Below are 13,486 nucleotides of genomic sequence, written 5' to 3'. Positions count from 1 at the left end.
GTGTCAATAACTAAAAGGAGTACCGGTGGCCGGGTGTTTAATCTCCCTTTTTTGGCTATTGGTCATGGTGAAGACTACATAGAAAGTTGCTTATTATCCAGAACTCATTATTCAATCAATTCACACACCTATATTCTATAGCTGTGCCTGTGTTCCATAGTCACCAGTAATGCAATCACCTATGCAGATTTTCAGATTGTTTAACGATTTTGTTTTTGTGGAAATTAATAATAAAACGTATTGCTGAATCTGTGGCAGGCATTCCGTTGTAGTCTAGTTGGTTAGGATAATCGGCTCTCACCCGAGAGACACTGGTTCAAGTCCCGGCAACGGAAGTCTATTTGATTTTTTAAAAAGTCTTTTGTGTAAAGAAGATTTGAAGAGGATGTGATAGATTCTATGGATGTTCAAAACAGAGACAAAATGAGGCTTTACTTGCGATTGTGAAATTTTTTAAATGTTAGTACAAAAACAATAACAAACATTTTAAATCTTGTCCACCTAAGTAATCAAAACTCATCAGACCCTTCACAACCTTATATTGAGTACGGATAAATGGATAATGCCTTGAGAAAACGAAATATACAACATAGTGATGCATGCTACTTGCAAATTATCCGAATAATTAATCTATTTCTATGGATTTGTCGCATTAATTTTTTATTTTCTTAGTTTTTTTCTATTTTATTTATTTTTAATTCTAATTTGTAAGCATTTACGTGGAAATCCTTAAAAGGGTAACATTATTGAGGATTTCATGCCACGTTCATGATATAAATTATTCATACTACCAATCAATCAATCTGATATAATATGTGCACATCAGTGGCATACAGCTAACTATCTAACAGCATTTTTAGGAGAGCTACCAAAAAAACACCAAGTAACTTTAGGAGCAACATCAAATTGTCGAGATCAAACTACGTGGTTTTGGATAAACTGCGCCATATAGCCCATCTGACAGGCCCAAGCCCACGCGGTTTTCCAGAAACTACGTGTTATAACTATTTAACCCTCTTGGTCATGCAAGGTTCTCTTCATTTTTCATGTTCCCTCTCATCTAAAACTCATCTCCTTGAACAAAAAAAAAAAAAAAACACTACCAAAACTCTTGACGATTTTTCAATGGATCATTCATCTTCCTCTGATTCATCTTCTTCTGATTTTTCATCGAGCTCGAGCTCTTTAAATGATAACACTGCAGTTAAAACTAATAAATTAGTGGTTATTACTCTACCTTTAGTTCAACATCGTCTGAGTTTATTGCAACAGCAAGAAGCGGAGTCTTCTTATAGGCCACATGGTGGTTCGAAGAAATGAAGAAAATGTAAGAATCGTCAGTATGAGGCAACACTGGCTCGTGTAAATGTTAACTACTTCGGCGCAAATCCTATATTTCGTAACCACAACTTTCAACGCTGATTTCGTATGGGTCAGTCATTATTTACTCGTATTTTCAATCATCTTAATCATAATGTACCATATTTTCAACAAACATCGTCTGAGTTTATTGCATCAGCAAGAAGCGGAGTCTTCTTATAGGCCACATGGTGGTTCAAAGAAAGGAAGAAAATGTAAGAATCGTCAGTATGAGGCAACACTGGCTCGTGTAAATGTTAACTACTTCGGCGCAAATCCTATATTTCGTAACCACAACTTTCGATGCCTATTTCGTATGGGTCAGTCATTATTTACTCGTATTTTCAATCATCTTAATCATAATGTACCATATTTTCAACAAAAAGTTAATAGTGCAGGTAAGTTTGCGATTAACCCAAAAATAAAAGTAATTGATGTTATACGAATGCTTGCTTATGGGACTACAGCTGATCTAATAGATGACATGTTACATGTTGCTGAGCCAACTGTTCATGAATGCATGCGCTATTTCTGTGATAGAATTATTAGAATTTTTTGGAGGTGAATACTTGCGCAAACTAAATGCTGCGGATATTCAACGTTTGCTTAAAGAGTATGAGGAACGCGGATGGCCTGGAATGCTAGGAAGCATTGATTGCATGTACTGGCAATGAAAGAATTGCCCATCCGCGTGGTAAGGGTCTCACACTGGCCATAAGCATAAACCAACAGTGATTTTGGAGGCAGTTGCCGATCGTGACGCGTGAATTTGGCATGCTTTTTTTGGAATGGCGAGTTCTCACAATGATCTTAATGTGCTTGACCGCTCACCAATATTTGATGATATAGTCAATGATGAAGCTATTCCTTGTAACTACACTGTGAATGGCCATCATTATGATATGGGTTATTACTTGGCTGACGGTATTTATCCTAATTATGTCACCTTGATTCGAACGATTGCTAAACCGACTAGTGAACAAGACAAATATTTTGCAAAGAAGCAAGAAGCTGCTAGAAAAGACATAGAGCGGACGTTTAGTATATTACAGTCGCGTTGGGCTATTTTAGCGAATCCGTGCAGGTTATGGTATTTGGAAAACATGGCTACTGTTATGAGGGCTTGCATCATTTTATACAATATGATTGTGGAAGATGAACACGAAACGGATATCCCGCAGTATATTCCTAATTGGAAATACCAAGTAAAGAAGGTGCATCTGAAGATCAACGCCAATTTGTTCTATCTCGTTGGGCATCTAGCGTCGAGAGGGTTCGTTCAAAAGTTGTTCATGATAGATTGAAGAATGACTTGGTCGAGCATTTGTGGAGTAGGCGTGGGCGGCGTGGTCAGACTTGATTTCTATTTCTATTTGCACTTCATTTGGACTTTGTGTTTATTTATCGTTTAAATTTCTATGTATTTGTGTTCCAAGTTTATTTCTATGTATTTGTGGTTTTATGAAAGGTTTTGTGTATATGAGAATTTTGAAAATACAAAGTAGACTCTGCCGAATTTTTTTTAGAATGATAAAAAGTATCAACTTTAAATTAAGGTAGCTTAACTCAAATTAAAAGAAAATATTCAATTAAAGTACATTCTAATTAAAATCAAAATACAAACTCAAATTAAAGTACGTCATTAATTAAAAGACATAAATTAAAAGACATACAAACTCAAATTTAGACTATGCACTACTTTGACTACTACCAGTGATATTGCCAAGTCGATTCTTCATTTTTTGTAAAATTTCTGCTCTTTTGAGTTGCCAAATTTCGCGCTCGTCTTCGAGTAATCCTTCTAATTTCATTCCTAGTATTTTCGTATCATTTTCATCTTCTCGAACTCGGAGCGTATCTTTCTTCAATTGAAGTTTTTCTTTTTGGATTTGGAGCTTCCAATCCATCGAACTTTTCTTCAATTGAAGTTTTTCGAATTCCATCTCATCTTTCTTTAATTGTCTTTGAGCTTCCAATTCATAGCCTTCTTTGGTGGTTTTAGAAAGTTCTACTATAAAATCATCAAGTTTCTTAGCGGATTCCTCCAATTTAGAATCACCTTTTTCTTTCTCTTTTTGCTTTCTTTTTTTATCTTCTTTCTTTCCAAGAGGCCTATCCTCAAGCCCATGAATTTGGTGTGGATCATAATCCATTGGTTGAGTTGTCGCAGTTGATATTAGAACTGATGAACCTCCTTCCCCACTGTTTGACTTCGACTTTTTAGTGGGATACAAATCATTTCTCAACTGTAGCCTCTTCCATTTGGGTGAGTCTTTCACCATATTATAGCATTGCATCCACTTCCAAACCCCATTATGCATCACATATGCACTTATTGCTTTCTCAACCTACCAATTAAGCAAAAACTAAATTAGAATTGAAAAATATATTTGTGAATCAAAATAACAAATAAAAAGTAAATATTTACCATCATATTGTCATTATAGTCACTTGGAGGAGATGTTTGAATCTTAGAAAGAATAGCATGAAACTTGTTGATATTAGCTTGAATGAGAGTCCAACGGTGTTTCATACCCGTCAAGTTGCGTTCGGTCATTCTTCCTAGATTTGCATGAAATGCATTTAGAATTCTAGCCCAAAAATCGTTCGACTTTTGCTCATTTCCTACTATACCATCTTGACTAACTTGTAGCCAACTATTGGTGAGAGCAATATCTTCTTCTTGTATCCATGATGCCTTTCTAGATTTTGATTTTGGTTCTTGACTAGTCATTGTTGTTTTAAGAGTAGCGAGTAAAGAAAAGAAGTGAGTATAAAACTATGGTGTGAGTGTTTCAATTTATAGGGTTAGAAAGATATAGCCGTTTTTTGCCTGTTGTTGTCATTGAAAGCACGCGGTTTTGCCAAAACCGCGCCATAGAATCCCACCCAAGCCCACGCGGTGTTGGCAAAACCGCGCAGTTTTTCTAAAACCGCGTAAATGATTTGATACAACACTAAACCTGAAACCAAATATTAGCCGATTTGTTGTTTGGTTTGGTGTTTTCATCAACATGTAATTCTCCTGAAGTTGAAAAAACACCAAATTGAAATTTGGTGTTTGATGCTAGGTTGATATCACTCCTAAATATGCTTTAAGGAAAGGCTACAAGTCTACAACTAAGAGCATCTTTAGGAGTGATATCAATCTAGCATCAAACACCAAATTTCCAACAAATTGTTGTTTTTCCAACTTCAGGAGAGTCACATGTTGATGAAAACACCAAATCGGCCAAAATTTGGTTCCAGCTTTGGTGTTGTATCAAATCTAACACCGCGTGGGCTTGGGCTTCAATCATGCGGTTTTGCAAAAACCGCGCGAGAGATTGGGAAAGAAAATAAAGAAGAAAGTTAATGTGCAAGACATCCTGCGGTTTTTGGAAAACCGCATAGGCTTGGGCCTGTCAGATGGGCTTCAATGGTGAGGTTTTAGGAAAACCGCATGAGATATATGATGCGGTTTATCCAAAACCGCGTCATTTGATATCGAAAATTTGATGTTTCTCTTAAAGATGGTTGGTGTTTTTTTGGTTTGGTGTTTTTTTAGTTCAAAATTTTGGTATTTTTTTGGTTGCTCTCTTAAAGATGCTCTAAAATTTGTTTTGGTAATCGTTTAGTTCCTAAGGATTTTAAATCCAAAACCGGAAAGGCGGGAACTACTGAAAAAACAGTGATGCATTGTTGTAAGTTTTTATCAGCTTACTACTTTATGCTATCATATTATTTCCGTTTGAACTGATTTTTTTGTAGGAAGATTTTCTATTATTAGAAAACTATCTTCATAAAAAATAAACTCTCAATTCATTTTATAAATCTACTTTTGGTGGCGGTGGAGTTCATATAAGGAGCTCGATCATATAACTTAGTTTCACTGTAGATTTATTGTGTTTCTTAATGGTACTAGTCCATAGTTCTTCAGATTATTCCAAAAAGCGCACCAGATACTATCCACCCGTTACTATGGTTTGAGTCTTAGTGTTTTGGTTTCGATCATTCGATGATACTCGACTGGCGCTGAGCTACAAACCCCATAAGTTAATACGAAAAAAAGATGGAATTGGTTCATGTTTTTTTCACTGGCAAATTGATTGGAATATTGGATTCATTGACAACTCTAGACCCACAAGCCACAAGTCCATAACCATGAATGTCTATTATCTAGAACAATTGTAATTGGCAGGTAGTGTGATTTGGATGGTGCTTACTGCTTCTAGCTCAAATTAAGCAAGGTCATTGAACTGATGAAAGGCATTAAAGTTACATGAAACCATTTAACTCTTTTAGTGGAAAAAAACAGAACAACATATCACACATCCTTTAATGTTGGTGCATGCCATACAAGTGCTCAACACCGGTGGATCACGGTACCCAAACGTGTTAAAAAAGAAACAACTTAAATCCCTTTCAACCACTAATGATTCCAATTGACCTTCTGTAATCAAACTGCGTGCACCTGAAAATGGAACACTTTTTTTTCTTTCGATAATAATTGACTTCCTTAATGAAAATGGAACACAACTGAACAAAAAAGACAGAAAAATAGAATCTTCAACTACACCTGGCTGAACTGAACTATTATTTCACCAAAAAAAAAACTAAGGACACATGCATTAATTACTGAAATATCACTTCCACTTTCTGACTTTCATGCCACCATACCAATCTTATTATCTCTAAACTTCATGTTCTTTTCCATCTCAGGAGCTAGAACTTGTAATTTGCTTGATTTCCATGAAGACCAGATGATCAGGATTGTGAAAAGCAGAACAGAAATATAGGAGAAGACAAGGGAAGCCATAGTTTTGTGACAAAATTTTCCGAAGTGGTCACATATTGGCATCCAACCTGCATGACTATTTCCATAACGACCTAAATAACCAATTGCAGTTGCAGCTGCACTTCCTATGAGTACAAACACCATCACCGCCTATCATAACCACCAAAATATCAAAAAATCAATATTTCAAAAACAATGTGCTAAAAAAAATGAAAAACCAGACAGGGAATTGAAAGAGGAAAGAACTTACCAAATCAAGCAAAAATATGATGTAGTGCATCTTTCTCCCTGGATTGGCAAGTCTAACATTGCGTAATAAAACAGAGAAAGACAGGACAGCAAAGACACATGCAACAATATTTGTAGCAACATAGAACCTGCAAAGATCAAGAGAAGGGGTTGAAGTTTCTTAAAGAAAAACTTAGTTATTAAAAGTGATATGGCTGTTATAACTTACTTGAAAGCTGGAGTGTAGCTAAACTTAGCATCAACATCAAAGCCAAAAATATGGATTTTTTGCTTGCTTATGGTCATCAACACAATTGCAACCAATGTGGTTATAATAGCCACTGTTCTCACTACAGCTTGGCCTATAAGGAACTTATCCATTGAAAGATCTTGCTTGGAAGATAAAATAAACAAGATAAAAAGATGGAGAAGAAATAAGGAGCTGAGATTGTAGTTATAGATAGAATAAAGAGAGCACCAAAAAAAAGGTGTGCATTTATAGGAGCTTTTGAGAAAAGAACACTGGCAAGAGAGATGGAAAAACAATCAAAGTCTTGAAAGAAAAGGTGGTTTTGCATGTATGTATTGGAAGATGGTTTGGGATGATAAAATCATAAAGTCAAGAAAAGGGTATATAAAGTTGGAATGGACAAGCTAAAACTTTAGAAATTAGAAGAAGCTTGTTTGGTTAGTGCATGACGGTGCCGCAACAAACTAGCTGTCTCACTCTCACTCACTAGCGCTACTACCTTTAAGGTAACGTTGTGTTGGGCCTATTTCATTTGGGATGATCTGGACACGGTGGAGATCATAAGTTCATAACTAATAATCGACCAAAAAATAATACCTCGCAACTTTCAGTGGGCAGGGACGGCCTTGCCACTTTGGGCCCAAGCCAAATTCCAACTAAAGTGGCTAATTGAATGTTAGTCCCGAAAAAAAAATTTAAGAAAAATAAAGGTTCAAACTCTAGAACACAATTTAATGAAAACTAGTATCAGTACCATATGAGATAAACTGTCACACCCTAAATTTCCAGAAAATTTAAAATAGGGAATTATCTAAGATATAATTTATCTCAATCGTCACTATATTCAATCATCTGAAAACTCATAATGAAATGAAACCCTAACAACATATTGTCAACCACGATATTAAAATTTGAGATCAAATTTAAAACCAAATAGGACAATCCTTCAATCACATTATTAAACTATAAAAAAACCTAACCAACTCTATTACATCTGTTTCAAAACAAAACCGTACACTTCAAAAAAAATTAAACCAGAAGACTCCAAGACCAACTTCAAATCATGTGTCATCATCCACTACACTCTATCATCTATGTTTCCAAGAATACACTCACGTTGCAAAACAAAACAAACATGGGTCAGCAAATTGAATGTGTTGTAGTATGAGTAAGACTAAAATTATAAAAAAAAAATAATATGTTCAATATTTCAAATAAAAGAATATACTATTACAATCATTTCAACTTGGAAGACAAATTAATTCCGTTTTCTCAAAACGGCATGTAGTTTCTTCCCAAGTAAGATTTCACCCCCAATATAAAATTCCAAGAATCTCATATAACAGTACTCATCATTCCTACTTTCCAAAATAACTCACAACATAAATACCATTTACATTTCACTTAGTAATTGCACATATGATAACCTAATTAAATATGAGTTTGATACACTTTACCTTTAAGTCAGCATGTCGTCTTCGGGTAGGACAACGTTTCTGCATAAAAAGTTAATAAGTCCTACCCTCCTGCAAAACAAAGTTAGATTTCCCAAACGTAATCATTTATAGTATACATCTATTTCACTCTCACTGCAACCATCATGGGTATATATAATCTGGCATAATATATCGTCAATATTAACATTCGTGTCACACCACCATATTCATTATATCATAATATATCACTAATATAAACTAACATTCATATCACACCACCATATCTATCATATCATAATATATCACAAATATTAACTAACATTCATATCACACCACTATATCCACCATATCATGGTAACCATATTCACATTCTTTTGTAATAAATTATATGCATCATATCATAATATATCACCAATCATATACAACAACTCACTCATACTTAAAGCCAATACATTTCTTAAAAACCACTCGGCTACTTATGAGAACGAAGAAAAATATCACAACTAAGGGGTACATTCATCCCTCATGAGTATCAACTCACACAAACCACGTATACATTTCCTTGTAAAAAATCATGTACATCATAATACATAAATATTCATATGCAACAACTCAGTCACACGTAAAAATCAATATTTTACTTTAATATCACTCGTCTACTTATGAGAACGAGGAAAAAGTCACAATTAGGGAGTACATTTGTCACACCTCAAATTTTGACAAAATCAGAAAAAATAATATTTGTTCCCGACTCTTCCATTTTCGAGGTGTGATGCACTCTCAACTTCCAAAAACCCATAAAAAATTTCAAATAAACAAAAGTCCTCTTCATTACAAAAATTCACAAATATGATTAAGTTACAAATTTTCTTTCAACAACTCTTTAATTATAATTACAAATAAAAATACAAAAAATATTGTCTCAACTGAAAATCTATTGCACCTCAAGGAAAAACAAAACATATCCTGTAATGCGACGCTAACGCAAACCACAAGCAGCAACCAACCGTCTTCAACACTAATCATGTCAAGACTTATCAACTGGGTTCATTTTATGAACACACCCGATAAACAAACATGCAAATCGGGTCAGCATTATAAACAATGCTGGTATGAGTAGCCCTAAAATACAAATCATACTTATACATATATATACACAATCAATCAGGCACTTAGTTCCTCCACCGAGGCGCGCCTTAGCTTCCAACGAATAATACAATATTATTAAATACAATAATTAAGGCAGGTAGTTCCTCCACTTAGGCGCCTTAACTTCTCATTCAATAATAATAAGACAATTAGTTCCTCCACTGAGGCACCTTAGCTTCAAACCGTACTAGATCAACTACATCTAATAATAAAATAACCAAACTAAAACTTATTCTATACCTACACTGGTGTAGGCCTGATCACAGAGTGGGTCACACCTGCATAAATAATCCCTTCTGTAAAACCATTGTGAATGCAACATAAATTACAATAAATCATTTATTATAAATTTAACGTACACCTTGATATATCACCACAATTATTGTTTAGAGTTTCTTCAAGTGTCTCTAGAATCACGTCATCTCTATGTCTTACCTAGTTTCTCTGGCTACCACAATCACTTCTTTACGCCGAATATGTACATCCACATGCCTCCCCTCACGTAATGAACCACTCCGTGCGTAGTTACCCTAAGCGGGATATCGCATACCAGGTAACCCCCACATGAACGTCATTACGTGGGTACTACCACTATTCGGCATAAAATATCGCGCGTCTCGTTCTAATTTTGTGAACGAAATAATCAAGCCACTATTCGGCTACGATTGCCCTACACATGGGTCAACCAACTTCTCATACACCCTATACAAGGGCCAATCATATCACATACGCCCTACACATGGGCCAATCACATGAGTTGTGGTAGTTAGGTTATAGGATTTTCGTTACCTAATTTATTCAGGTATCATACCTTTATATCTCATGACCACTTTCATTCTTTCACGTGCCAAATAAATTATTACACTAAGCCACAATCCCTTAAGAAATATCTACAAATATTATACTACCTCATAGTAGCATCTCACAGATAAAATGATGAAGTATTTACATTTATTTCTCCAAAAAAATATTGCATTTAATATATATCCTAACATATGATATCATTTAACAGAACAACATTTACAACATACCACATAATGTCACAATTGCTCCAAACATATCGCATAACATTTTGATAGCGTTTTAAGAATATCATGTCTCTTAAAATTTCACTCTCGTCACGTGTCAATAATTGCACAATATCAACGTCAAATCTTTCTTAGATAATGACAAACATTTTATACATGCTTCCACAACATGCTACCATTAGATTAGTCCATACAATTTAATATATATAAAATAAACAAAGTTAACAGTCAACGGTCAATAGTCAAAGGGTTGACTGGTCAAGCCCAACAGTCACCTGTCCCCAAACCGGTGTTCATCCAAACATGTCCTAACCCAAACCCATGTTTAAAACAGTTCAACCCATTATCCTAATCAAATTAAACAAGACAAAGCCCCAAAACCAAATCCCAAAAGTCTAAACACTTACAGACCCAATTGGACCAATTGTAAGTCATAAGGACCCAGCCTAAAACAAAAAAATAGAAACTGGCCCAAAGAAACAAACAAACTCTAACCAAAGCCCATCTAACTTAATAGAATCTAGTCTACTTAAACTCAACAGATCTGGTCCACTCAAACTCAACAAGCCCAACTCAAGACTAACCCAACAGATCCAAACCAACTAAACAAACCTTAAGCCCAAAAGATCATAAGTCGGCCCAAAGAAAACAAACCCATTGGTTTCAGCCCAAGCCCAAGCCCAAGCCCAACCAAGAGGTCGTCTTCCTCACCTTACCAGCAGCTCTCCTCCACCACCAACCACCACAAACTTCCCCTCGCCACCACTCCAAACCTAACCGAAAATAATCCCAATCAAAACCCTTACAACTTTAACAAACACAAAAATCGATTTAATTAACTTTCGAAATCACTCCCCAACAGATCTCGACAGCCATTAATGCCCTTTCAAATCTTCAACAACACCCCTCTCCAGCACTCAATCAACCAAACATCAAACCCTTCATCCCCCGACATCCACCAACAACTCATTCAATCAACCAAATCAATCTATATGCCAGTTCAAATAAGTCAAATAATTTACAGACGATTCTTTCTGTTGGGCTTTAACCGCCATTACCAGTCCATAAAGCTTCCACAGCCCCTATTCAACATCACTCTAACACCCCCACTACAACCAACCATAACCCAACCAAAACAACAAGATTATACAGGTTCAAAGAAAAATATACCAACACAACAACAGTATCGCAGTTCGAAATAGTATACAGGACAGGATGGTGTTTGGGGCTCGCGCCTCCATTAACAACCACTTAAGAGTTTCAACAGTCCTACAATTTAACTAGTTTTAAAAATAACGCGAAGAATAATAACAGGGGAGAATGAGCGAAAACATTATACTACAGTAAAGTTATCTCTGTATAGACGTGAAATAGAAAACTAAACTACTCACCTCTTGTATCGCCGAAACAAAGTACATAGAAAATTTACGCGTAAAAATCCAATCCCAAGCTAGCTAAAAGATGCATGATCTGTGTCTCCGTTCTTCTTTGTTTTTAGCTTGTGTGTGTTGTTTTTGTTTTTAAGGAAAACCTTATTTTTTTTTTCCAGAGACCATTCTAAAGAATTTACTTACCATATATTTGGCTTAACTTTTTAGAAACTTCCCATTTTACTAAATATCCCTATACATAACTATGGAATATAATTCTCTATTAAAAATAGTATATCTATTAAGAGTCTTTTTGAGTTATCCCCCCAAAGATATGTCGAGTTTTGTGTTTAACCCCCAAAATTTCAATCATCACAATTAGACCCCCAATCTGTCTCAGAACTCTAAAAACACTGTTCATTTTTCCCATAATACCCAAACTACCCTTTCAAGAAAATTGCAAATATCAGTATTGCAGTATCAGTATTTCCAGTGTTTGTTTTCCAAATATCTTTTGCTTATTGCCCATCCCTTGAATGGTCAATTAACGAGTAGTATTTCTCTTCTGATTGAGACCTTTTTCATTTCATGAGACAATTTCAAGCCACCCCAACGTCTAGAGGGGTGTACGGCGTTGGTGTAGGCTCATGACATTGGAGTTGGAATTGGGTTTGAGGTTGCAGCTTGTGTTTCGGTAGAAGGAGAGATGGAGGTTACGTGTAATGAGGATCTTGGAAATTTAGTTGTTTAGCTAACGTTGAATGTAGTCCTTAAGTTGTTACCATTGGATGGGTGAATTTTATGGAAATGTGTATAAATGGGAATAAGTAATGAAACGAAGGTTTTGATTTCGCGGCGTTATGGCTAATTAATTTTCTGTTATGATTTGGAAATAGTCCTTTTTAACTTGGACAGTTCAATTTAAAAGATCAAAACGAAACAAAAAAAATAAATGAAAAATCATGTGAATGCACCCAGTATTTACTAGAAGCTTTAACTTTTAGGTACCTTGTTTTTGAGTCTTTGCATGAAGAGGCCAACTTAACAAATATATTTTTTGCTTAATGGCACTAAAATGCATTTGGGATAGGGTATCAACATGCAAATCAATTTTTCGGCTACACACCTTTCGATCGGCAACCAAAATAACCGATCCATTAAAAAATCGAAACCGACTTGAAACAAAACACACCCCGGCGATCCGACACATAACACAAAGAAGAAAATCTTCAGTTATTTCTATTAAACATGAAGATGTAAGGAGGAACATTGAAAGAGAAACAAAGGCTCAAGAAAAGGAGACTCGAACTTGAAGATGATCGAGAAACCAAACGTCCAAATTCCCATCGATTCACATCTTTGCACTCAATTAACAAATCCTATTCAAGTATTCAACTAAGTTCAGCCACTCTGAACATGTGTTTGGTCGATGAAAAGAATTAAGTGCAATTCTAACGCAAAATGATAGAGCAAGTTCATGAAGGCACTAAGGCCGGTCAAACAACCGAGTATGATGGCATGAATCAGACTATCAGAGTTAAAAGGCAATGTCTGAAACGAAATGAAAAAGGTCTCACTATAAGAGAAATACTACTCGTTAATTGACCATTCAAGGGATGGGCAATAAGCAAAAGATATTTGGAAAACAAACACCGAAATACTCGACATCAATCTACGATATTTGCAATTTTCTTGAAAGGGTAGTTTGGGTATTATGGGAAAAATGAACAGTGTTTTTAGAGTTCTGAGACAGATTGGGGGTCTAATTGTGATGATTGAAATTTTGGGGGTTAAACACAAAACTCGACATATCTTTGGGGGGATAACTCAAAAAGACTCATCTATTAAGTACCTTATATTAATATCTTTTGAAAACTTTCCAAATAATT

At 35.4% G+C, this 13,486-nt stretch overlaps 1 protein-coding gene and 1 non-coding gene across 2 annotated transcripts; one reads left to right on the top strand and one right to left on the bottom strand.

The window, feature by feature from the left end:
• The first annotated feature begins 262 nt into the window (after positions 1-262).
• Positions 263-335, top strand: TRNAE-CUC (transfer RNA glutamic acid (anticodon CUC)). Its single transcript has one exon. It is a non-coding gene; the product is annotated as a tRNA-Glu (tRNA).
• A 5,310-nt stretch (positions 336-5,645) lies between these two features.
• LOC147515372 (CASP-like protein 1F2) lies at positions 5,646-6,903 on the bottom strand. Its single transcript, XM_086594471.1, has 3 exons — positions 6,594-6,903; positions 6,387-6,513; positions 5,646-6,286 (listed from the first exon to the last, which is right to left on the bottom strand). The coding sequence occupies exons 1-3, from the start codon at positions 6,743-6,745 to the stop codon at positions 6,005-6,007; spliced, it is 561 nt and encodes a 186-aa protein (XP_086450597.1). The 5' UTR covers positions 6,746-6,903; the 3' UTR covers positions 5,646-6,004.
• Between the last annotated feature and the right edge of the window lie 6,583 nt (positions 6,904-13,486).

Source organism: Coptis chinensis, chromosome 2, assembly GCF_015680905.1.
Source record: "Coptis chinensis isolate HL-2020 chromosome 2, ASM1568090v1, whole genome shotgun sequence".
In the NCBI taxonomy this organism is placed as follows: domain Eukaryota; kingdom Viridiplantae; phylum Streptophyta; class Magnoliopsida; order Ranunculales; family Ranunculaceae; genus Coptis; species Coptis chinensis.
The sequence above is the reverse complement of the archived record's forward strand: the minus strand, read 5'-3'. Positions and strand labels throughout refer to the sequence as shown.